We start from the raw sequence: 25,815 nt of genomic DNA on the forward strand, positions 1-25,815 counted from the left end.
AATCACATTATACAAAAGTTATATTGGAAAAAATGGACATGGTGGCAAAGGAATGGATTGCTTCACCAGTAGATTTTATTAGCAGTAAGGTGCAGTGGTCACATGTCAGCTGCTCCTAACACGGGGTAAGAGTGAGCAGAATATCTTCCCTCACAGTTTCTTTACTACAGAAATTGAACCTGCAGAGACAAGACAACAGAAAGTCAGCTTTTCCTGCTACCCGGCTGGTGTGTTGGAGCATAAAGACAGCCTCTATTCTCCCGAGTCTGAGCGAGAGCCACTCCATGTGCCCGAGAGCAGACATTGGCCAAGGGAAGACAGGCCTCTTCTGTATAGAGGACTGAATTCTCCTTTCCAGTGCTCTCATGGCTGTGCAATAGCAGAGGGAGGTGGTGTCATTGAATGTCCCTAAAAACAGAGAGTGTTCATTTGTCATATCCTAAAAACACCTACTGAGCACTTGGCACGTCGTCAATCGACGCAACTGAAGAAAAGTAGGGTCAGCGGTATGATGAGAAATCAGCCAGAGGGATATTTCACTTATTTCAATTCAATGATTGAATTGAAACTGACGAGCATTACCCATGAGACTAAACAATGCTCAGTTTGCTTGGAAGCTAATTTTCTTTAATAACATATAGAAGCATATGTCAAGTGCCTGGCACAGACAAGGTTCTGAGAAGATGCCTTTTCTCTTCATCTTCATTTCCTTCCCTGTGGTCTGATGGCTGGAAGGTTCTCAAATAGCGCATTAAAGGTTAAACACTAATCTTGATGAAGGACACAAGAGATGAAGGGCACACACACTATATATAAATAAAGGTGGGCTGAATTTTTTGGTGGCAGTTAGCAACTTGCTGAAGTCAAATTTCCTGCCCACGAATTATGGCATTGGGCCTTCATTGAATTATCTTCTAAGGGGATGAGAGTAGTCCCCCCACCCCATCCCCACCATCAAGAGAGTAAACATATTCATTGTCCCCAACTACTCTCCTGTGGCTTTGTAATCTCTCCTTCTCATCCCCTCCTATCTCTCCTCTCCCCAGGCAACCAGTGGTCTGCTGTCACACACAGTTGCTAAATGAAATCATTCTTTTTAACTTAGGGTCATGAAGCCAGATTCTCATTTTAACACATGTATCAAATAACACATACCCATCTACAAATCTCTCAAAATCATCCCCTTAAAATTCTGCTCTTTTTAGCAAAGAAACAGAAGCAATTGGGAAAGCAATTGTGACCATGATGTGGGAGAACAACTATAGATTTAACTTAAAGTAGACTTCCAGTGGGAATAGGATTACAAAAATGACGCGGCGCGGCAAACCTCTTTGGATTTTTATTACTTACACTTTTCCGTCGTTTCTTTCCACCATGATCTTGGACGCTCCCACTCTGGGTAGAGTTGGGTTGATCACCCGGTTGTACCAAATAAATTTAACCTTCTGCAAATCTCCAACCTCCACATCAGAGTCAAATTCGTTGGAGTGAGTGCTGTCGGGTTGGAGAGTGCCCCTTGGGAGTTGAGAAGTTAATGAAAACGTTACGTGAACATACAAAAATATACACATCAGTATATACATATAGGGTTCTAAAACCAGCTAACAACGCATCTCTAGTAAGGTGACTGGTAGTACGTTTGCCATCTGAATGTGTTAAGTGATGCAGACAGGTATGGTAACTCAGTGGCAGGTCATTTGCCAGCAATAACTCGTATTGCTTTAATGTCATCCTTACTTTAACAAAATTTCAAATATGTTTTGGTCACATTTCTCCCACAATTTAATAAGTGATGACATCATCATATCATCTTTTCCCAGTTGTTTTGTGGGCAGGATACTTATTTACTGATTATAAACCAGATGCCACGCATCAAAATGGACATCAGTGGTTTTCTCAGGAAACAGCAGAGAAAAAAAAATTCCGAAACAGAAATGTATTCTGAAATGTATTAAGGTGCAAGGTAAAACAAACAGCTTAGAGTAATATTTTACTCACTTGAAAATTTCATATTGTTTAGAATTCCCTTTATTTCCAAACAAGGTCACTAGCACGTGTCCTGTAACCTTCCTTCCAGACAGCGTGACAGCTACCTTATACCTCCAACCTGCACAGGGTGAAAATATTTGCAAAATGTCAGCTTGTGCAGAAGATATTCTGAAAACAGGTTTAATTGGATGCCACTGCTGCTGAATTTTGAGTAATTTATATATAGCATTGTTTTTTAAATTATTTATTCACTTACTTTGAGAGAGAGAGAAAGCATTGGGTGGGGGGGGACAGATAGAGAGGAAGGGAGAGAGAATCCCAAGCAGGCTCCACACTGTCAGCACTGAGCCTGACACAGGGCAGATCTCACCAACCCTGAAATCATGACCTGAGCCGAAATCAATAGATGGATGCTTAACCAACTGAGTCACCCAGGTGACTCAGTATTGGCCGTTCTTGTAAGCAAATAGATACTCCTTTATCTAAATGTTCAGAAGGCAGATGTGGGGGCAGGGCAGGAGTACAGAATCATTGCAAAATCAAGAAATTTCAAGTAAATGTAAGTAAGTCATATATTTTGCTTTCAATTTCTTGACCTAGCAATTTATTTTTGAATATTCTAAGAACTTTATGTTAAAAGAAAGCAGGAAAATGGTAGAGTGTGACATTTTCATCAATTCCTTTTCACAGGTCTGAGTTGCCTACACTTATTTAAAAAATTCTATAATTCAGCTTTCCATTGCCATTGGAAATGTATTAAGTTATGGTAACCACTCTATGGTACCAGTCCATACTTAACTAGCAGTTTATGCCATTTAGACCTAGCCTGGGTCAAACTGAGGAGGGGATTAAACTTGGCTTTAGTTTTTACAGTGCGGCCAACCCCACTGGCTCCAATAGTTTTCTTCCTCTGTGACCCAGGAAGGAAACCTGGGGGCTGTCCCCACGCCTTACCATCCCTGCACCCTCTAATTCCTATCACCCATGGAGGCTACCGCCCTAAACAGCTCTTCGATCTGGCAACTCCCTTCCATTCCCACAATCTCTGCCACCTCTCTCCTGGATTACTTTTCTGCTTGTACAAAACCTCAGAATTTTCTTTAGTGAAACTTGGAAGAGTCTGGAGAAGAAGAAGCCCCCTGAATTCAGCACCAGAATCGAATATGAAGGAATCAATCTTGGTATCATTTTTAGTTCAGGCCCCCAAAACTCTGTTCTGTTGCCCCCGTTGAGCCCGAGTTACATTGAGCATGACGGCTTTTGAATATTTTTCCATGTTTGGGAAGAGTGTTTCCAACTTTTCTGCGGAAGAGCAATTTCACACATTTTCACCAAACATGATAAAATACAGAGCATTAAGGATTTAAGGCAAATATAGTAGAGACTTACGGGCAAAGTTGGTGGCATCACCAGTGTTTAGATAAAATATCTGGCCCACTCCGTTTGTTTTTCCGGGAAATCTGTCAGCATAATGACCCATCTGTGGGCAGCCTTCACTGGGGCAGGGGAAGCACTTGTTCTAGGGGAAATTAACAAATGATGAATGAAGTGCACCCTCTTTCTCCACGTGTTATTGCAATTCAAACATTCTAAAGCCAATTCTGTACTGATGGCGAAAGAGGACTTTCATAGTATCTCAGCAAAGGTTAAAAAGCATTTCATTAGTTACAATGATAAACCAGTGATTTTATTGTTCAATGACACGATACTAACAAAAATATTATAGAAATCATACAAAAAGGGAATTTAGATATATATTTCTACATATATTTTAATCTTGTCTCTTGCCTTTGTAAGTTGCTCAGGTGGCCCCCAAGACGTCCATCTGCCTCCAGGGGTTAGAATTTATTTTAGAAAGATTGCAAAAGGAAGAGCAGAAGGGATGAGGAGCTCTGATATGCAAAATCGGGCCCATTAGTAGGATGAAAGGCTCAAAAGTCAGGTTTTTCTCAAAATTTTTAGCTTCCACTTAGCATGTTAAGGTCTGAAGGATTCAGATCTAAGAGTTTTCCCAATGTGAGCAGAAAATGCCCCAGTTGGCCTTTAAGTCGTAGCTGTGAGGTTGGGGTGTGGAGAAGATATATATCACATAGAAAAATGTCCTCTTTCTGGGTCAAGGAATTATGGGAAGAAAAGGGAGAGGGAGAAACACAATGGGAGAGACAAACAGCACAATTCCTGCTATGGAGGGGCAAGCCTGCTCCGCAATGGAGGCGAGGGGCAGTCTCTTGGATCAATGAACCAGATGGGGACTGGGCCAGACTCGGGGTCTGCATCCAGCAAAAACTAAGGGGAGACTGAGCCAGTCAGGAAGAAATGGCCAGAGCTATCTGGGAAAGTTGGCCAAACCAGAAGAGTATATGGGCTGAGACATTATCTACAGAGACCAGCCACGTGCTCATCAAAAATGCAGATCCCCAAGTTCTCCCCTCTGCCCTGCACACAAACTGACCACCACCCCCGTGATCACTGTGCCAATACCAGCTTGGGGAGAAGCTGATGAAGGGGTCCAAAGGCTGGGATATATGCAAAACTGGTAACATTTCCTTTTTTTTAAAGTATTTATTTATTTTTAATGTTTTTATTTATTTTTGAGAGAGAGACAGAGTACAAGCAGGGGAGGGCAGAGAGAGAGAGGGAGACACAGAATCCAAAGCAGGCTCCAGGCTCTGAGCTGTCAGCACAGAGCCTGACATGGGGCTTGAACTCATGAACCACGAGATCATGACCGAAGTCAGACGCTTTAACGGACTGAGCCACCCAGGTGCTCCAACTGATAACATTTTCTTACAGAAGTGTCTGAGTGGGATGCCTGGGTGACTCAGTAGGTTAAGTGGCTGACTCTCAAATTCAGCTCAGCTCATGATCTCCTGGTCTTGAGAGCCCCATGTTGGACTCGGTGCTGGGTGTGGAACCTACTTAAAATTCTCTCTTCCTCTCCCTCTCCCCCTGTCCTTTCCCTGCTAGCATGCACACTTCATGCATACGTTCTCTCTCTCTCCCTGCCATCGTCAAAAAAAAAAAAAAGTGTATGAGCATCACTTAAAAGGTCTAAACATATTACTGAATCAGACTAAATGTTAACTGAATGAAACCTAAAGCTCCTTTGCTTGTTTCACCATTACCTAGAGATTGGGGATTTGGGAACAAGATAAAAACAAAGCTAGACCAAAGAGGGGGGTTGGTGTTGTTGCATGCATAAGCTATACTGCAAATAAAACATGCATCTCACATACACATATAGCCAACATTTGTTGAATGCTAGTTACTATATTTTAGATTCTGGGCTAAGCAATTAAAACATAGCATCTCATTAAATCCTCCCACAAAACCTATGGAGTCTCCCATTATTATTGCATTTAGAAATGAAAAAACTGCCTTAGGTTAAGAATTTTGTTCAAATCATTCAACCATTTAATAGTGAAATCAGGTTTCAGACCCTTTCTCTTCATCACGAAGTTATACATCCTTTGCAACTATGACTTCACCTGGTATGTTACTTAAAATTTTATTTATTAAATGACATAGATCACATATTTTTCCTTGAAAAAATTTATAGTGAAAAGAAGAGCAATAAAAAAATAACAGGCAAAGGGCACCTGGGTGGCTCAGTCAGTTAGGCATCTGACTTCAGCTAAAGTCATAATCTCACAGTTCGTGAGTTTGAGCCTTGCATCGGGTTCTGTGCTGACAGCTCAGAGCCTGGAGCTGGCTTCAGATTCTGTGTTTCTCTCTCTCTCTCTCTCTCTGCCCCCTCCCCCACTCATGCTCTCTGTCTCTTAAAAATGAATAAATGTTAAAAAAATAACAGGCAATAGATATATCACTTTCAAGATCACATTTAAGGTTTTTAACCCAGATGTCTAGCGAATACCAAACAAGATGAAAACTCAAAATCAAGCAAAGAAACAAAAAACTTGGCAATTATAAGGTTGCACAGAAATATCCACATGCCCATAATGATATAGTTTGTTTTTTTTTTTAATTTTTTTTCCACGTTTATTTATTTTTGGGACAGAGAGAGACAGAGCATGAATGGGGGAGGGGCAGAGAGAGAGGGAGACACAGGATCGGAAACAGGCTCCAGGCTCTGAGCCATCAGCCCAGAGCCCGACGCGGGGCTCGAACGCACGGACCGTGAGATCGTGACCTGGCTGAAGTCGGACGCTTAACCGACTGCGCCACCCAGGCGCCCCATAATGATATAGTTTTATAGGATCAGCATTTAAGACAAGTTTTCCATATGTATCAGCATCCTGGAGCCATAGCTCAGATTTCCTTAGACTACTTTTTTTTTTTTTTTTTTTTTTTTTTTGCTTACAATATTTCTAAGACAAGTTTGAACATTTACCTGATACATACTGGAGTGATAGAGAACAAAGTGGACATTTCAGCATATAAGCCTATTCCTCTAAAGTTCTCCAATGCCTTATCACTATTACAATAATGTCAATGTACTTCAATTAAAAATATGTACGATTAAAAGTATAAATAATGTGGCAATAATATAGTGACATTCACTGAATGCATGTCGTGTCCAGTGAACCATACGTCATGAGGATGTGATGGTTACAAAATTCTTCAGGTACAAAGTAGAATCTACTTACTGCAGAGAAAACACTGTAAGAGGCACAAGGGAATCCAGCAAAGCCATCGGGGTTAAGGATGCTATCCGAGTAATACTTGTAGCTTCTTAAGTGATTACAGGCCACAAAGTCACGGGTCCCTTGGAAATCAGAAATGATTTACACATCAGCAACAGATTTTATTTTTCCAATGTCATGATTAGAACACAATTGTTGAGTAGATTTTTCTAATTAGTGTGAACTCATGGTGGGCACAGAACAAAATCATGGATGCAGTGTATTTATGGTTTGTGATGTGATCAGAAGTTAAGTACTATTGAAAAATGTAATAGTAATGCCATAGCTAAACGAAATGGAAAAATAACTTTAGAAGGAAAAGACTGGTCCATATAGATATAAGTACAACTTAGTAATGCATTCCCTGAATTAGATCCTTGGAAAGTTGACTACAATTACATTTTCTTTCCTAGGGTCTCCTCATGCCCAACTTTCCTCAGTGAAAAGACCATATTTTGTGTTAAAAGTCCTTCATTACAGAAAGCGTGAGACCTGTACCAAAATACTTAGCAAATTTAGTAAAATGAAATACAAATGTTCCCCTAGGAAAATCTCTTCATGTCCATAATGGTTTTTACCTTCCCAGATCCCATCTATGTCAACGATCTGAGAGAGAATGTTCTTCTGACATCCGGGCATTTCTTTTCCTCCGTTTGGAAAGAAATCTAGATGGCCTACGGTTTGGCTCATTCCAAACCCTGAGGAATTTTAAAATATGAGAAAGTTCATGTTACTGTATACAGTCAAAACGCTCTAAAACACTGTACTGTGTAGAGTTAGTAAACACTCGTGGAGGATGAATTGCAGAACTCACCCATGTTAGGGATTATAGGGGCAGCGTCTGTGTGAATTACATCCACAAACAGGGCATCGCTGGGGTCCAATCGGACTAAGTCAGGTGTGCCCTCAAAGCAAGGTTCAGCTGGATCCAACCCTAAAGTAGATAGGATGTGTCATGTTCATATCAGTGTATGCATTCACCTTTCTTTGTTAATTACCTACCCAAGTGCAAGCATTGGTGGGAACCATGACTTATTTATGGAAAGAGATAAGGTAGTTCTTCCCTACCTTATCATCTTATTCCACTTTCTGTGTCTAATTCACTATTCAAATTATAGCAAATTTTTCTCAAACCATGAAATTTGGCTCTCCTTATGGATGTTTAGTCACTGGGACAATCCAGGCCACTAGCAACAGTTATAGGGAAAGAGCTAGACTCTGGGAGACATGAGACTTCTAAAAGCTGTTCAGGCTAAAAGAAGTCTCCCCTCCCCCACCTGCCCCACTCTCCTGTAAAATCCTATAAAGGCAAGGACTTCGGTATTCATGGTCACCAGGACCACAACTTCACAAAGTGCCTGGCTGAGTAGGCTCTTGTAAACAGTCACGGACCACGAGAAAGAATGTTCTCTCCAGCAAATTAATGATAGACATCTGGATGCCCCCACCAATCCAAACATGAACCATTTGCCCAAGGTATTAAAAAAAAGAATCAGAAGGTTGGAGAGAGAGTGCAAAGATGGAAAAGAAAAGTGACTGCTCCCTGAAATAGTCATCTCTCAGATCCAGGATAGCAAAGTCTTTCCTATAAACTTACAAGGTCGTTTTAGGGCCTGAGTATATACAACATGTGGCCCCACCGGCCAGAAGCAATCAGTCTGAGATTTGTGGAATAATATTTTTTATCTAACTAGCAGCCTGCAGGACTGATCAGCCTGTCCTAACCACCTGTATCCTGTAACTCTTAGCTCAGGGTGGGTGAGGATTATGCTAATTATCAATTGCTGTCAAAGCGTAATATAATAAATTATATATCTTGAGCTCTTTAGATTTAATTCTATTTATTATTTATTTTGTTATTTATTCTCTTTATTCTAGTCACGAGACTTGTCCTTTGTGAATGCCTGAAAACAGGAAAAGAGATTTGAATAAGACTTTCCGATGTTCTTAATTCAAATTTTAGTCACATGCAATATATGTGTGTGTATATATATATATATATACACACACACACACACACACACACACATGTTAAACAGATGGGGGCACTTGGGTAACTCGGTTAAGTGTCCAGCTCTTGATTTCGGCTCAGGCCATGATCTCATGGTTGTAAGTTTGAGCCCCGAGTTGGGCTCCGTGCTGGGCATGAAGCCTGCTTAAGATTCTCTCTCTCCCTCTCCCTTTGCCCCTCCCCTGCTTTCTCTCTCAAAAAACAAAAAACAAAAAACAAACAAAACAAAACCAAACAAACTAACAAAAAAACAGGGCTCTGTAGACCAAAGATCAATATTAGTAAAAAATTCGCAAGTCCTCAGAACATACTGATTCCCGATCATGTGGCCCAATTCAGAAAATGCCAAACTGCCATCCGTTTAGACCCCATGTAGGCAACGCTTAGTCCAATTTTTCAGCTTTTACTGTTTGACCAACCTGTGATTCGCCCAGCCGTCCCATTGATCCTCCTTCCTGCCTCTCCAGCTGCGTGGGCACCCAGACTGTGGCCAATGATGTGGACGTTGGAAGGTGAGTACCCAAATGCTGACTGTTGGAAAGAAAACTTCTTCAGAATGTTTTCAAATATATCAAAATTCAAGATGGCCACAGAAGAAGATTCCCCTCAAAACTTGAGTTTTTTTTTTTTTTTTTAATTTTTTTTCAACGTTTTTTATTTATTTTGGGACAGAGAGAGACAGAGCATGAACGGGGAGGGGCAGAGAGAAGGGGAGACACAGAATCGGAAACAGGCTCCAGGCTCCGAGCCATCAGCCCAGAGCCTGACGCGGGGCTCGAACTCACGGACCGCGAGATCGCGACCTGGCTGAAGTTGGACGCTCAACCAACTGCGCCACCCAGGCGCCCCAAAACTTGAGTTTTAAGAAGACGTGCTAGGGGCGCCTGGGTGGCTCAGCAGGTTAAGCGGCTGACTTTGGCTCAGGTCATGATCTCGAGGTACGCAAGTTCGAGCCCCACATAGGTCTCTGTGCTGACAGCTCAGAGCCTGGAGCCTGTTTCAGATTCTGTGTCTCCGTCTCTCTGACCCTCCCCCGTTCATGCTCTGTCTCTCTCTGTCTCAAAAATAAATAAACGTTAAAAAAAGAATTTTAAAAAAAGAAGACGTGCTGCCCCTTCAAAGCAACTGATTTTCACGGACTTGTCCCCCCCAGTTATAACAGAATATGGCAATGGTTTAACATTTAAACTGGTGGAAGTAGGAATCTCTGTTCTTTTACTATGTAGAGGAAATCCTCGCCAGGTATAAGGAATTGTTACCCAGCGGTGCTGAAGCAAGTATTCGGGTTAGAAAATAATAATAAAAGCATTTACTTAAGCAAATTCCAGGTTAACATTTTTTAAGGTTTTTTGTTACCAAATTAGATTAGCTTGCTGTCATTGTGCTTCTGTTAAAAACATAAAAAAAACAAAAACAAAAACAAGATAGTTTAACCTTAAGGTTGACGTTATCATGCCAACTTGTTTGTAATTTATAACTGATAAAGTTCAAAGAAATGCTGGTGGGATTCAATAGAAACAGCCTACCTGGTTGCTGAAAGAACTACTTTATTGACTTCAATAGGAATAGAAGCCCAAATCTAGATTGACTGATTGATTGATCGATACTGTGTATTTCTTTTCAACCATGGGGAAAGCCAAATCTCAGTAGAGAAATGTCTTTCATAATTATCATACCTACAGCATTTTTTTTCCTTTTTTTTTGAAGGAAAATCCCAGGGAGCAATGTGGATGGGCTTTTATATAACTTGGAGGTAGTTACCTGAAGAACTTCAACAAAATATGCCACTTCTGCCCCCACAATCCGGATGTTCTGTGAGGCCTGAGTGTAACCGGTTTTGGAGCCACTTTTCCAGTCCACGCAGATGCAGTTCACACTTTCCACTGTAAACAAGTTCTGATGGAACAGACACAATAAATGGGTGAATAATTGGGGATGTTTATTAATTAATAACATTTGAGAATGAGGGTAAATTCCCTTCTCGACCTCTACAAACAACCCCAAACAACAAACTGAAACAACAAACCCAAACCCCAAAACAACAAACACAACTTCTAGTCTGTTATGGTTATGAAATTCCTTTTATTTTTTTCTGTTTATTTATTTTTCATTCATTTTATTTTATTTCATTTTTATTAATATAATTTACTGACAAATTGGTTTCCATACAACACCCAGTGCTCATCCCAACAAGTTGAAATTTAAAGCTTAACGTGTGCTCTGGGGTGCCTGGGTGATTTAGTTGGTTAAGCGTTCAACTTCGGCTCAGGTCATGATCTTGTGGTTTATGGGTTCAAGCCCAGGGTCAGGCTCTGTGCTGACAGCTCAGAGCCTGGAGCCTGCTTTGGATTCTCTCTCTCTCTCTCTCTCTCTCTCTCTCTCTGTCCCTCCCCCACTCATGTTCTCTCTCTTTCAAAAATAAATAATGTATAAAAAAAAGTTTAACATGTGCTCCAAATTGAAGGTTTGGCCATAATGGGAACTGGATTCTTGGGATATCTACTGTAACACATAAATAGACATTTGCTGCAAGAAGAAATGTATAAAATGTGGTACAGTGGATTGTCTCATTAGATCATCATAAATGTCATAAGCCTACATTGTCCCTTATTAAAATGTACCCCACGACATTGCCTGTTTTGTTCACTGCTATATCCTCAGGGCCTCAAATAGTTCCTGGCACATAGTGGGTGTTCAATAAATATTTATTGGACTAATGAATAAATGAAAGCCTATGTTAGGACCCTCTTAAATAAATATACTGACAGTAAATGAGTAAGCTTTTCCATGATGGAAAGACCAATCAAAGTTTCTGGATGAACATATTTTATTATACATCACTGAAGAGTTATTTCACATAAAAGCATAACCCACCAGATATCTACTGGAAGCCTTGTCTGATGGGGGTCAATGATAGTTTCATGAATGTTAGATCTGGCAGGAATTTTGTCTGTTTGGGTGAATGTATGTTTATACATATCTCCACCTTTTTTCCAAGAAGACTTTCGGAAGAATAAAGCAATTTTATAAATCATCTCCAATTATTTTATTTTACAGATAGAAATCCAAAGAGGGAAAATAGTTTGCTAATGTCACGGTTAGCTAAGTAAAGAGTTAGAATTAGAGTCTAGGACCTTTAATCTTCTAGGTTTTATTTTAAATTTATTTATTTTGAGAGAGAGAGAGAGAGAGAGCAGGGGAGGGGCAGAGAGAGAGGGAGAGAGAATTCCAAGCAGGCTCTGCACTGTTGGCGCAGAGCCCAATATGGGGCTCGAACTCACGAACCGCAAGATCATGACCTGAGCTGAAACCAAGAGTCGTATGCTCAACCGACTCAGCCACCCAGGCGCCCCAACTTTCTAGTTTAATCCACTTATTTCTCCATCCTAAAGCAACCATTTTGTCAGAGCCAAAGCATGCAAGAAAAATAAATCTGCTTTTGGGATTTTGGAAATAAATTGTATACCCCTATCTAAAAATTTACATCCCCTTTGAGCTAAGAATCATAGTCTTTTTCCTTCCCTGTTGTATAAAAATCTATTACTACCCTCTCCCCAGTAATCATCAGCTTTAAATTATTTTAGAAGACAAATTAAGGTTTTACTATTTTTGAACTTGTGACATGAAGCTCATTAATTTTGGCTATCGTCAGGATCAGCAGATAGTCTCTAGAGTTGACTCAATCCAGCCTTTGGCTTGAGTCATAGATAGGTCTGAAATTAAGAGTGTTCAGGAAAACCTTTGTGTCTTTTTTTTTAGACCTATGAAGAAATAACTGCACCTGTGCACCACGCTGGCCACAGAAGCTTGTTGAATAAATGAATCAATGATAATGTTCCTCAAGCACTAGCAGTTGCTAGGAAAAATTGTTCTCTTTGATTTTCTGTCTTTTAATTCTTCATTACAACGAGGCACATAGCCAAAGACAAATTAAAGAAAATTGGATCACTACTGTTGAAACAACAGAAGCTGTCAATGAAAACATACAGAGTTTTCCTAGATACTGCTACCATAGGAGATCAAAGAGTAGCAAGTGAAAATCAAAGGAAAACAATTAGTTTGGGCAAAATAAGTTATCTTAGTTCTTCAAATGGAAATTAAAGCCTCTTGAAAAAAATTAAAAGTTATTGAAAATACAACTAATATTGTATCGGTATGGCAAAATTCCTTGCTAAAATTTTGAAATATCTCTGTATTAGTTATTAAATAGCTACTACACAGAGCCAACAAATGCTTGCCAACCTTGCTGCCCTGACTGTTCCAGGTCCCTTCTACCCCTCTACCACCTCCTGGACCTTACCCAGAATCCCTAGGCCCAGAAGAGTCAGGTGATCCTCTGGTGTCATAGTGGCTAGCATTTGTCCTGATTGGTTGGGGCCTGTGCATTACTCATTGTTAATCATCAGTCTGGAAGCAGCCTTCCCTTCATTGATTACCATATCTTACCTTGCATATTTTGGACAGCCAGTTTTCTTCTCCCTTGTCTATGAATCCATGAATAATGAAGCGGGTTTTTCTATCTGCGTTGAAATTAGAGCTCATGATAGTTGATTCATCTGCAATAATTTCCTATTTTGAGAAGAAAAGTGTTTAATGCCAAGTTTCTTATAGCGTCCAATAGAATCATTTGTACACGGAGAGAGATGATGAGTAGGAAAAGACCTCCAAGACTTGTGATCCCTGTGAATATGGATTCTCCTATTACAGGCAAGCTGTTTGCAACCATCATCAAGCCACTACTTTCCAGACATCATAACATTTCTGCAGTTGCTTTAGTCAGGATAAACATGCGCTATAACATTGATGTAGGGATCTTGTCTTCATGCAATGGATGGCTTTGCTGTGTGTGTGTGTGTGTGTGTGTGTGTGTGTGTGCCTGTGTGTGTGGGTGTGTGTGTAATGTTGGGAGATTATATATGATATTAGGAGAGTTTATATATACATATATATATGTGTGTGTGTGTATACACATGTATATAACAATATTTAGAATATTTACTAGATGGCAACATAGAGGTAGGATAAGAATGACATTAAGTTCCAATCAAGACAAAGAGTAGCTGAATGGATTAAAAAATAAGACCAGTGTATATGCTGCCTACTAGATCATTTTAGGTCATTTCAGATCTAAAGACACTTGCAGACTAAAAATGTAGGGATGGAAAAAGATATTTTAAGTAAATGGAAACAAAAAGAAAGCTGGAGTAGCAATACTTATATGAGACAAAATAGACTTTAAGACAAAGTCTGTAAGAATAAACAAAGAAGGGCTTTACATAAAGATAAAAGACCTATTAAATAAGAAGATATAGCACTTGGAAATATTTAATCACTCAACATGGCAACACCTAATTATATAAAGCAAATATTAATAGATGCAAAGGAAGAAAGTTAAAGTAACACAAAAATAGCTGGGAATTTTAACATCTTATTTACATCAATGGATAGATCATCTAACAGAAAATCAATAAGGAAAGAGTGGTCTTAAACAACACATTAGAACAGATGGACTTAACATATATTTATAGGACATTCTATCCAAAAATGGCAGAATACACATTCTTCTCAAGTGCACATGGACATTCTCCAGAATAAGGCACATGTTAGGCCACAAAACAAGCCTTGATAAATTTAAGAAGATTGAAATCATATCAAGCATATTTTCTGACCACATTGGTATGAAACTAGAAATCAATTACAAGAAGAAAAGTGAAAAAAACCACAGACACGTGGAGACTAAACTATGTGGCACCAAGGGGTCAAGGAACAGTCAAGGAAGAAATCAAAGATGTAGTTAAAAACATATCTTGAGACAAATAAAAATGTAAATGCAATGTTCAAATATCTATGGGATACAGAAAAGAAATTCTAAGAGGGAAGTTTACAGTGACACAGGCCCACATTAACAAATAAAAAAAAAACTCAATAAACAACCTAACCACACACTAGATAACTGAAAACCTAGAAAAAGAAGAACAAACAAAGCCCAAAGTTAGTAGAATGAAGGAGATAATAAAGATCAGAGTGGAAATAAATGCAATAGAGACTTAAAAATACAATAGAAAAATAATAAAACTAAAAGCTGTTTCCTTGAAAAACAAATAAAATTGATGAACTTTTAGCTGGACTCTTCTCTTCCAGAAAAAAACAGAGGGCCAATAAATAAAATGAGAAATGAAAAAGAAGTTACAACTGATACCATAGAAATATAAAGGATCATAGGAAACCACTAGTAACAGTTATATACAACAGATTGGACAACCTGGAAGAAATGAATAAATTCTTGGAAGCATACAATCTTTCAAGACTAAATCAGAAAGAAATATAAAATCTGAACAGACTGATTACTAATAAGGAGATTGAATTAGTAATTAAACTCTCAACAAACAAAAGTCCAGGACCAGACAGTTTCACAGGTGACTTCTACCAAACGTTTAAAAAGAAGAATTAATACCCATCTTTCTCAAACTATTCCAAAAAATTGAAGAGGAAAGGAGGCTCTGAACTCCTTCTATGAGATCAGCATTATTCTAATACAAAAACCAGACAGATACTACAGAAAGATTACAAGCCAATCTTCCTGATAAACATAGATGTAAAAATCCTCGACAAAATATTAGCAAACTGAATTCAACAATACATTAAAAGGATCACGTAACATGACCAAGTGGGATTTATTCCAGGGATGCAAGGATGGTTCAATATCCACACATCAATCAATGTGATACACCACATTAACAAAACGAAGAATAAAAATCAAATGATCATCTCAATGGATGCAGAAAAGCATTTCACAAAATTCAACTTCCATTTATGATAAAACCTCAATAAATTGGACACAGAGAGATGTGTCTCAACAGAATAAAAGACATGTATGACAAACCCACAGCTAACATCATGCTGAACAATGAAAAGCTGAAGGCTTCCTCCTGCCCCAAGAATAGAAACAAAACAAAGGTGCCCACTTTTGCCATTTTTATTCAACATAATATTGGAAGTTCTACCCACAGCATTTAGGCAAAAGTAAATAAATAAATAAATAAATAAATAAGTAAATAAATAAAAGTCATTCAGATTAGAAAGGAAGAAGTAAAATTGTCACAATTTGTAGATGACAGGATACTATATATAGAAAACCCTAAAGCCTCCACCAAAAAACTATTAGAACTAAAAAATGAATTAAGTGAAGTTGCAGGATACAAAGTCAATTTACAGAAGTCTGTTGCATTTCTTCTTATTATTTATTTTTATAATTTATTTTGAGAGACAGAGAGAGAGGGAGAATGCAAGTGGAGGAGACAGATAGAGGGAAAGAGAGAGAATCTTAAGCAGACTCCACTCTCAATGCAGAGCCTGATGCAGAGCTCAATCCACAACCCTGGGGTCATGACCTGAGCCAAAGTCATGAGTTGGTTCCTCGACCAACTGAGCCCCCCACATACCCCAATCTATTACATTTCTACACATTAATAACAAACTATCAGAAAGAGACATTAAGAAAGCAATCTCATTTGTGATTGCATCAAAAAGAATAAAATACCTAGGAATAAATTTAACCAAGGAAGTGAAAGATCTGTCCTCTGAACAATGACACTGATTAAAGAAATTGAAGGCAACATAAATAAATGGAAAGATTACCTTGCTCATTGATTGGAAGAAGTAATATTGTTAAAATGTTCATGCTACCCAAAGCAATATACAGATTCAATGCAATCTCTACAAAAAAAAATCAATGGCATTTTTCAAATAACTGGAACAAATAATCCTAAAATTTGTATGGAACCTCAAAAGACCCTGCATAGCCAAAGCAATCTTGAGAAAGAAGAACAAAGTCGTGTCACACTCTTGATTTCAAACTACACTACAAAGCTAGAGTGATCAAAACATTATGGTTCTGGCACAAATACAGAAAAATAGATAATGGCACAGAACAGAGAGCCCAGGAATAAACCCACACTTCTATGGTTAATTAATCTACAACAAAGAAGGCAAGAATATATAGTGAGACAAAGACAGTCTCTTCAATAAATGGTGTGGGACAGCCACATGCAAAAGAATGAAACTGGAACACTTTATTACACCATATACAATAATAAACTCAAGACAAAATGTATGACCTGAAACCATAGCACTCCTAGAAGAAAACATAAGCTGTAAGTTCTTTGACATCAATCTTAGTAATATTTTTTGGGTCTGTCTCCTCAGACAAGAACAGTGAAAGCAAAAATAAAAAAATGGGACTACATCAGATTAAAAAGACTGTGTACAACAAAGGAAACCATTGACAAAATGAAAAAGCAATCTACTGAATGGGAGAAGATATTTGCCAATGATATATCTAATAAGAGGTTAACATCCAAAATATATAAAGAACACATACAACTGAATATCAAGAAAACAGTCAGATTAAATAATGGGCAGAGGCCTGAATAGGCATTTTTTTCCAAAACAAGACATATAGATGCCAATAGGCATATGAAAAGATGCTCAACATCACTTATTATCAGGTAAATGCAAACAAAGACCATAAAGAGATACCACCTTACATCTGTAAGAATGGCTATTATCAAAAAGACAGGAATTAACTGCTGTTGGTGAGCATGTGGAAAAAAAGGAGCCCTCATGCTCTGTTGGCAGTAATGTAAATTGGTGCAGTCGCCAATAACGAATGGTATGGAGGTTCCTCAATAAATTAAAAATAGAACTACCATATAATCCAGCAATTCCACTTCTAGGTTTTTATCTGAAAAAAAAAATGAAAACACCAATTTGGGTATACATATGCATCCCTATGTTCATTGCAGTATTATTTATAATAGCCAAGGTATGGAATCAACTTATATGTCCATTGATGGATGAATGGACAAAAATGGTATGTGAGATATATATATATATATATAGGAATATTGCTCAGTTGTAAAAAAAAATAATGAAAGCTTGCCATTCATGACAATATGGATAAACCTGGAGAGTATTATGCTAAGTGAAATAAGTTAGATAGAGAAGGATAAGTACCACATGATTAAACTTATATGTGAATCTAAAATACAAAACAAATGATTAAATAAAACAAAACAAAACAAGACTCATAAATACATAGAGAAAACTAAAATGGTAGCCAGAGGGGGGGGAGGGAGGGAGATGGATTAAATAGGTGAAGGGGATTAAGAGGTACAATTTTCTAGTAACAAATAAGACAGAAGGATGTAACGTACAGCATAGGGAATATAGTCAATAATATTGTAACACCTTTGTACGGTGACAGATGGTAGCTAGACTTATTGTGGTGACCCTTTTGTAACATATATATTATATATAATATACATATATATATATATATGATATATGTATCACTATGTGATACACCTGAAATGAATACAATATTGTATGTCAATTATTCTTCAATAGAAAATAAAGTGAATCTAAATTAAAACAAAAGAGAGAATAATATCAAGTTAGTGGACTTTTTATAAATAAAATAGATAGAACTTAGTTCTGAAAACAATGAGTTCTCTTACTTCAAAGTTATTCGGGTTCTCGTTAGTGTACAGGAGGAAGCGGGTATTGACATCTTTTGGAGCCCAGGGCAATATTTTGAGGGGTCTTTGCGCAATTCCTGCCCATGGTGCGTCATCGCTAAAGCAGCCAAGTCTTGGGAAGCAGATTTCTTTTCCTGTAATAACCCAGAAGTGTTTCAAGGACGTCAGTTTAATCAGAATGCTCTTTTTAATGGTCTCTCTGCCAAAATATGAGTTAAATTACATTTTGTGGCATATTTACCTCCTCCATATTCCCAGACATATTCCTATCTAGGCACTCACAAAACAGCTTCAACATCCCAGGCTTCTGGTCTTCATTTCTACCATGTATGACCACCTCACTCCCCTCGTGTCTCTGTCCAGCCCTTGCTGGGACTCGGTCTAGCTTCTCAATGCAGATGTCTTCCTTGGGCCACTGATGCCCAAGAAAAGAGCAGCCTTGTATTTCCAGGCCTTGGTAGAGAGGGGTGAGGTTTTCAATTCCTCACAGCCATCTTCTCGTGTTGGGTTTTGGGTAGAGAACTTAAGCTTCATGCAAGTGCCAGAACGTTATATATATAACAATATATTGTAAGTATTTTGGCCCCCTATGTTTGAGAAGAATTTTGGATTCCTACGATGAAGAAGCTGCTCGTGAATAATCAAACAGAAAGTCCATGGTTTGGCACAACTCTATGCTTGAATGCTGACCCATAAAAGAACAGCACAAAGGGAGGGATGTCCAGGAGGATTAAGTCTGGATTATAGTAGTGGTAGGAGTCGTAGCCGTTGTGAGGGCTGCATTTGCAAAATGTTACTATGTGCCAGGTACTAGGCAAGATGATTTACAGGACCACGTAAGTTTCACAGGTATCCTGCGTTAGGGGCGGTATTATATTCCCATTCTACAGATGCAGATAGTGAAGCACGCAGAGGTTAAGAATTTTGCTCAGGGTAATACACTTGTGGCTACCGGAGCAAGGTTTCAAACCCCACACTGGACTCCCAAGTCAGGGTTGCTAGATTAGCAAATAAAAGTAAAAGTTAAATTTGAGTTTCAGGTAGACAATGAATACTTTTCAGTATAACTTTGCCACATATTCATTTATCGGAAACACTTGTTGTTTATCTGAAATTCAAATTTAACTGCATATCTTAGATTATATCTGGCAACCTTACTCCAGGTGTCTGTGCTCTCAACATGCACCTTTCTCACTCACACCTTATCCCCTAGTGGCTTGAATTCAGCCATCACAGACTTTTTTGAAAGTGCCAAGCAAGAAATCTCTTCCAGCACTGCATAAATATCTTTTCTTACCTACTACTGCTCCCAGCAGCAGCGATAGTGTCCAGATTAGCAGCATCTAAATAAAGTTAAAAATATGATTAAGTCTGACTAAATAGGTTTTTTAAAAGATTGGCGTAATTCAAGTTAAGTTAGACCTCTGGGGGAAATAAGTAAGTTCTAATAAATTAGGGCTCGGAAAATATGTTTTCCTGACTCACCATGGCAATTCCGTCAGGTTCCACACACAAGCAGATAGCACCTTAAAGGTCCTTTTATAAGCAAACCTTATCTCTTTGAGAAGTTCCATGGAAAAGGAGAGGAAGTTCCAAGTATACATTTCTGGTTCTAATCATAAATAAACCAAGAATGATAGAGCAGGTCAAGTTTTCCACAGTACTTGTGGGAAGATGAGAAAAGGGTTCATACAGACTGTTCTGTCTCAATGAGATTATATAATGCTCAGCATCACCATAATTTCATTGTAGAGGAGGTTCTAGTCTGCCCAATTCTCTGTGCTGCTCTGTGGATATGTGTGAAAGTAAATTGTTTTCACAGATTCGATAGCAGCAGTCTTGAAAACAAATATTGAAAGCTTGACAGCTTGAGCAGTTTTTGTATAACCTTGCCTTACCTTCAAAAGCATGAAATTAGAAGCAATTCTTCAAGAGTGTTCATTACGATAGTCTATAGAACTAGTTTATTTCTCAACAATAACATGGAGAAAAGAATAAATGAACTGACAAAAGGAGATGGGGGGTACTTCCAAGAGCAAAGAGGTGGAATTGGTGATCTCACCATCAAAAAAAATTACGGGTAAGACAGAAAAATAAAATTCAACTTGGAAAAAAAAATGGTCTGGGAACAATAATCTGAAAGAGAAGCATTTGATGGAAAAGAACTTAAATGTTTTCAGTTGGTGATAGATTGCCTAAAATAAATTTTAAGGCACTGTAACGGGATATCGTAATTTTGAGAGATTGGAGCCATTCAGCATGATACCATCACCGATATAAGCTGAATCATATGGAATTGCCGTGTTTGCAGGTCAAAAATGGTCAAATAATAATTCAGTTCACTGGCAAAGTTTACAGGTACAGAAAAAAGCAATGAAATTATTTGTATGAGGGAAAATTCAAAAAAGTTGGGCAAAGAGATGTTAAAATTAGAACAGAAGACACCAGGAATTCTATGGGTTGGAGTTGAGCCAAATTCCCACTGAATCCTTCTTGTCTCAGCATTCAATCCCCTCCTTAGGGATCCTTCTCCAGCCCTGATTAGGTTGGTTTCCTTATTCCCTCTAAGAACACCTCTCTTTTGAAGCTGCCTCATTTGATAACCCATCACAATCAGTTGTGGGTGATTAAGTCTGAGAAGGATTGAATTCTCTGGGCCTTGTTGTTACCCGTCACTCAGCATCTAGCCCACTTTGTGTATAAAGCTGGTTCTAAACACACCTCTGTTGGATGGATGAACAAATGAGGAAATGAATACGAAAAGCAGTTTAGGGGTGCATGGGTGGCTTAGTCAGTTGAATGACCCTTTTGATTTTGACTCAGGTCATGATCCCAGGGTCGTGAGATTAGCCTGGCATTGGGCTCTGTGCTGAGAGTGGAGCCCACTTAAGATTCTCTCTCCCTCTCCCTCACCCCCTCTCCCCTGCTTGTGTGAGCTCTCTCTCTAAAATAAATAAATAAATGAAATGAAATAAAAAGAAAAGCAATTTAGTTTGCCTAATTGCTCCAGAACAACTTCCCACACAGGCTTATGATAAAGAACTATAATTTTCTGAACCCCCCCTTTTTTTTTTTACTCAAAACAAGCAAGAAAACAAACTAAAAAAAATGAGCCAATGTTTACTCTGGGTTTTACTATGAAGTAAAATACATTCTGTGTGAATTACCGAATAATTCACACCAAATTTCTAGGTTAGCATTTTAGATAGTACCAAATTCAATATAGGCTGTAGAATGAGGACTAAAAGTCATCCAATTCTGAAAGTGAGACTAGAGGTCATGGAGAATTATTTTATAAACTGAAATAGGTTGAAATTTTAGAATGTTCTGAGAAGATTCAATTTCCCAAACTGTTATAAAAGCTAAGAAGGGAATTGTATATAATCTTAGCAGTCCACCATGTCAGCTCCGGATGAATGATTTCCCTTAAATTCAATCTTGCTGACCTCTTTAGCTGGGCTGTAAAATTTTATGAACCATACTGTTTCCTTGAGATCGCTAACATGTGATCTAGGAATGTCTGTTGATAGAGTATGTGGTAGAGATTGTTGGCCTCTTCCTATAAGGAATGGAACCAGACTCTGTTACCCAATCTCTCTTGCAGGGCAATGGGTCACATGACCAACTTCTGGCCAGTGAGATGTGAGCGCACAGATGTGCACCAGTTCCAGTCCTGTTCACATAAACCCACACATGGTTCTCCATGGGCCTTACCTTCCATGGCTTGATGTAGACAAGCATAGTGATCTTGAAAGCCATGTGTGGAAGCTGGCAGAGGCACAAAATGGAAGGAGCTTGGGTTTCCTGCTTAGGAGATAGCCACCCATGAATCATGAACGTCCATTCTGAAATTTATGTAAACAAGAAATAAATTCCTATTGATTTAAGCCACTGAGATTTCAGGGTTATAACAACTAGCATTACCTCAACCAATAGAGATTATTTTGTTGTACAATGATTTCTCCTACTTTCAAGAATGGTTCAGGAACTAAACATTGAATCTTTGGCTGTACATTTTACCGTGAGATCTGGATGATATTCATACATAATGTTAACACTTGGACACATGTTTTTTTGGTCTAATTTTTGATTTGAAAAATCCCCTTTCCTGCTAGTTATTGAATTACAAAAAATAATTGCTAAATTCTTTACTCTGTTTTTGTAGAATTTTAATTCTAATGGGCATTTTTCAATTTATTCCCTGACAGTCACCACTGTTTTACAAGCAATTGGAAGCCACATAATACCTCAGAGGTTAGTGAAAATTCACCCAATGTTGCCTGGGCTCACAGAGCAACTTAAGTGTAGTTGGAGCCGATCAGTGTGCTGGTTACATAGAAAATTCTCGAGTACTACAGGTGGGTGGGGGGGAGCTATCACCCAAACTCTGCTCTCCACTAGCCTTTGTTACTCTGTACATCTCAGGATTGTGGGCTAGGAGGAGAGCCCTGTAAAGGTTGGTAGAGACTTGACATTCCTCCCCCAGGCATCTCATGGCATTGAAAACAGACTCTCATACAAAAATTATCTCCTGTCTCCTGAAATCAGCAGAGCATTACATAATATTGACTCAACTCTGACTCTAAAACCTTGGACATTTAAAAATAAAAATGTCAAACTGGGAAGTTTCTAATTCAGTGGCAATGTTTGCAGAGGAGTTAAATATTGACACATGCTTAGGTTCTGATTCTGGAAGCCTTGTGATATCAAACTCAAGTGAGGGAAAGAAAAGCCCTGGGACACCTGGGTGGCCAGATAACCAGCATGTTGGCCAAACGGGGTCTGGTTTACTTAGCCTTCGGAGATCCAGTCCTGTCCTTCCTTGTTCAGCGTACTGCCAGGGCCACCAACGGGAGGCAGAACATGCTCACCTGACCATGTCAAGCTGCTCTGAGCAGAAGAATGCTGATCTGGGGGGTGTTTTTCCTCGCATGGTCCAGAGCAACCAACGACCTTGCCAAATGCGAGGGGGTTTATTTCACACAGACCCAAGGGAGTGAAATTACAGTCAACCCTCCTCCATTATGCATGAAGGTGGTTTCCTTGGTGGAATAGAATAGCAAGCATACCTATAATTTTATAGCATTAATTATTTAGTTTGGCATACTTTTAAAGTTTTTGATTTTAATCTCCCACAGAACCTGTGGAAGTTTTAGCTGTTTTTCTCATGCAAATAGTGAGACTCAAGAGAGTTTAAGCAAACTGCCCAGGGTCACATGGTTGGTAATGAGCAGCCCCACGTCTGGAGGGACAAATTCTTTCCACCAACTCCAGAATACTTGTTTGTATGGATCCACAGAAGGCCAGTTTCTCCCAGGCTGTGTTTGTCTAGAGTTGATCTAGAAAATGGTCAAGAATGGGTACAGCAGGAGGTGTTAATATGTGTGTGTATATACACGTGTAAGACTGAGTATCTGCTTTCCAAAATGAAGTCACACACACATACTTTGGATAACTTACTTAAATTTTTTTTAATGTTTATTTATTTCTGAGATAGAGAGAGACAGAGCGTGAGTGGGGGAGGGGCAGAGAGAGAGACACACACACAGAATCAGAAGCAGGCTCCAGGCTCCGAGCTGTCAGCACAGAGCCCCACACGGGGTTTGAACCCACGAACCGTGAGCTCATGACCTGAGCCGAAGTCGGTCGCTCAACTGACAGCCACCCAGGCGCCCCTGGATAACTTATTTTATTTGCACTGTTTTCCTACAACCAATGCAACAAATGGCAACCTTATCAAATAGAGATACAACTTTTGTGACATTGAATCTGATAATCGTTTCTTTCTTGGGTCATCACAGTAGTCTTTGAGTTGTTTCCTTTGCCCTCAGAATGTCCCATCTTTTGTTTGTCTTCTACACACTGCTCGACAGTCAGGTTTAAAATGCAGACTGCCTATACTATTGTCCTTAAAACTCCAGTTCCCTTCTTGCTCTGTGCCTTCTAGATCAGCACTGTACATAAGGAATATACTGTAAGCCACATTTTAAAAAGTAAAAAAAAGGGGCGCCTGGGTGGCGCAGTCGGTTAAGCGTCCGACTTCAGCCAGGTCACCATCTCGCGGTCCGTGAGTTCGAGCCCCGCGTCAGGTTCTGGGCTGATGGCTCGGAGCCTGGAGTCTGTTTCCGATTCTGTGTCTCCCTCTCTCTCTGCCCCTACCCTGTTCATGCTCTGTCTCTCTCTGTCCCCAAAAAAAATAAACATTGAAAAAAAAAATTAAAAAATAAATAAATAAAAAGTAAAAAAAAAAATAGGTGAAATATATTTTAATAATTTATTTACTCTAATATACCCAAAATATGATCGTTCCAACATGTGGCACTAGTCACATTTCAAGTGCTCAATGACCACCTGTGGTTAGTACCTGTCGTATTGTATAATACCATTCTAGATTATATTTATTCTTTGTAATATCACAAATAAGCCTTTAAAGATCTGGTCAGCTTCTCTGAGGTTTATAACCTTGTTGCATACATATTTGGCCAATTTTCCAGCCACTCTAAACTCCCTTTATGATATAAGTTCTCAAGAAGTTTGAATGGGATCCAACTATAGGTTACTTTGAACAGAACAGCATGATTTTCCCGATGTCGCTGAGCAGGAAGAGAACAAATAGAAATGCAAAATTCCACAGACCCAGAGATCCTAACTTGGATACTGGCAGATGTGATGAAAGGAGGCTACAGAGATAAAGAGTTTCAGAAATTGGTATGGGGTCCACCTGAGTCTTTGGCTGAATGCTAAGCTGTGCCGGTAAATAGTAAACTTCCACGAGGCTTATCAAATAACAACTCTTTGGGAACAACCAACCGTTGAGAGAATTTATAATCTGAACACCTCCTGGAGCTCACACACAATGGGGAGACACTCCTCAGCCCAATGCAGTAAGAGATTTCATTGAACGATCGAGGAAACCAGCAGACAAGCCCCAAAGGCCATGCCTTAGAAGGGGAGGGCGGGGGTTAACATAGCCCAAGATCAAAAGCTAATCCCAACCTAGTTTAAAAAACCGTAAGAACAAACTTGAAAAAGATCAAACTGATCTGCAAGTAAGTTCTCTGCCTGCCCCATATGACTAAAAACGAACAAATAAATAAGTAAATAAATAAATAAATACCTACAATTCTCTTTAATAGAAGACAATGATGAGCTCACTAATGTAAAATGATAAATGCCCAGCATCTAAACTCAAATTATTAGCATGCAAAGAAGCAGAAAAATACGACTCATCAGTTAAGAGAAAGAGATCCAGAACTCATCGAGATGATAAAATTAGCCGACAAGAACGTTAAAATAGCGATTACAGCAAGTAGAAACATATTTAAGATTCAAAGGAAAACATGGGCACAATGAGTTGAAGAATAGAAATTATGAAGCATGGATTTAATAGCAGATTATACACTGCTGAAGAAAAGATCAGTGTATTGAAGACATGGCAATCAAAACTATCCCAGCTGAAGTGAAGAGAGAAGAAAGGGCTGAAAAATTGCATAGAGCGTTGGTGATCTGTGGAAAAATAAGCAATTGAATGGACGCATCATTGGATTCCTAGAGCAGGTGTCAAGTAAAATATTTAAAGAAATAATGGCTGAAAATGTCCAATAGTGACTTAAAAAATGGTAGTTACAGTCCC

At 38.9% G+C, this 25,815-nt stretch overlaps 1 protein-coding gene across 1 annotated transcript; it reads right to left on the reverse strand.

Moving 5' to 3' along the window:
• Nucleotides 1-53: 53 nt before the first annotated feature.
• On the reverse strand, nt 54-19,694 carry LOC115527451 (pancreatic lipase). Its single transcript, XM_030335083.1, has 13 exons — nt 19,668-19,694; nt 19,480-19,525; nt 18,162-18,316; nt 13,090-13,212; nt 10,405-10,539; nt 9,063-9,174; nt 7,447-7,566; nt 7,211-7,330; nt 6,597-6,715; nt 3,379-3,508; nt 1,999-2,107; nt 1,351-1,515; nt 54-179 (listed from the first exon to the last, which is right to left on the reverse strand). The coding sequence occupies exons 1-13, from the start codon at nt 19,668-19,670 to the stop codon at nt 116-118; spliced, it is 1,401 nt and encodes a 466-aa protein (XP_030190943.1). The 5' UTR covers nt 19,671-19,694; the 3' UTR covers nt 54-115.
• Between the last annotated feature and the right edge of the window lie 6,121 nt (nt 19,695-25,815).

The sequence above is a fragment of the Lynx canadensis genome, chromosome D2 (genome assembly GCF_007474595.2).
Source record: "Lynx canadensis isolate LIC74 chromosome D2, mLynCan4.pri.v2, whole genome shotgun sequence".
In the NCBI taxonomy this organism is placed as follows: Eukaryota; Metazoa; Chordata; class Mammalia; order Carnivora; family Felidae; genus Lynx; species Lynx canadensis.

What these genes read in the sequence shown, in the direction of transcription:
- LOC115527451 (XM_030335083.1), bottom strand. An exon ending in AGAACCCGAATAACTTTGAA is followed by an intron (nt 13,213 to 18,161) that starts GTAAGAGAACTC and finishes TTCTCAAAATAG; the next exon opens with GAAATTATTGCAGATGAATC. An exon ending in AAACAATATGAAATTTTCAA is followed by an intron (nt 1,516 to 1,998) that starts GTGAGTAAAATA and finishes TCAACTCCCAAG; the next exon opens with GGGCACTCTCCAACCCGACA.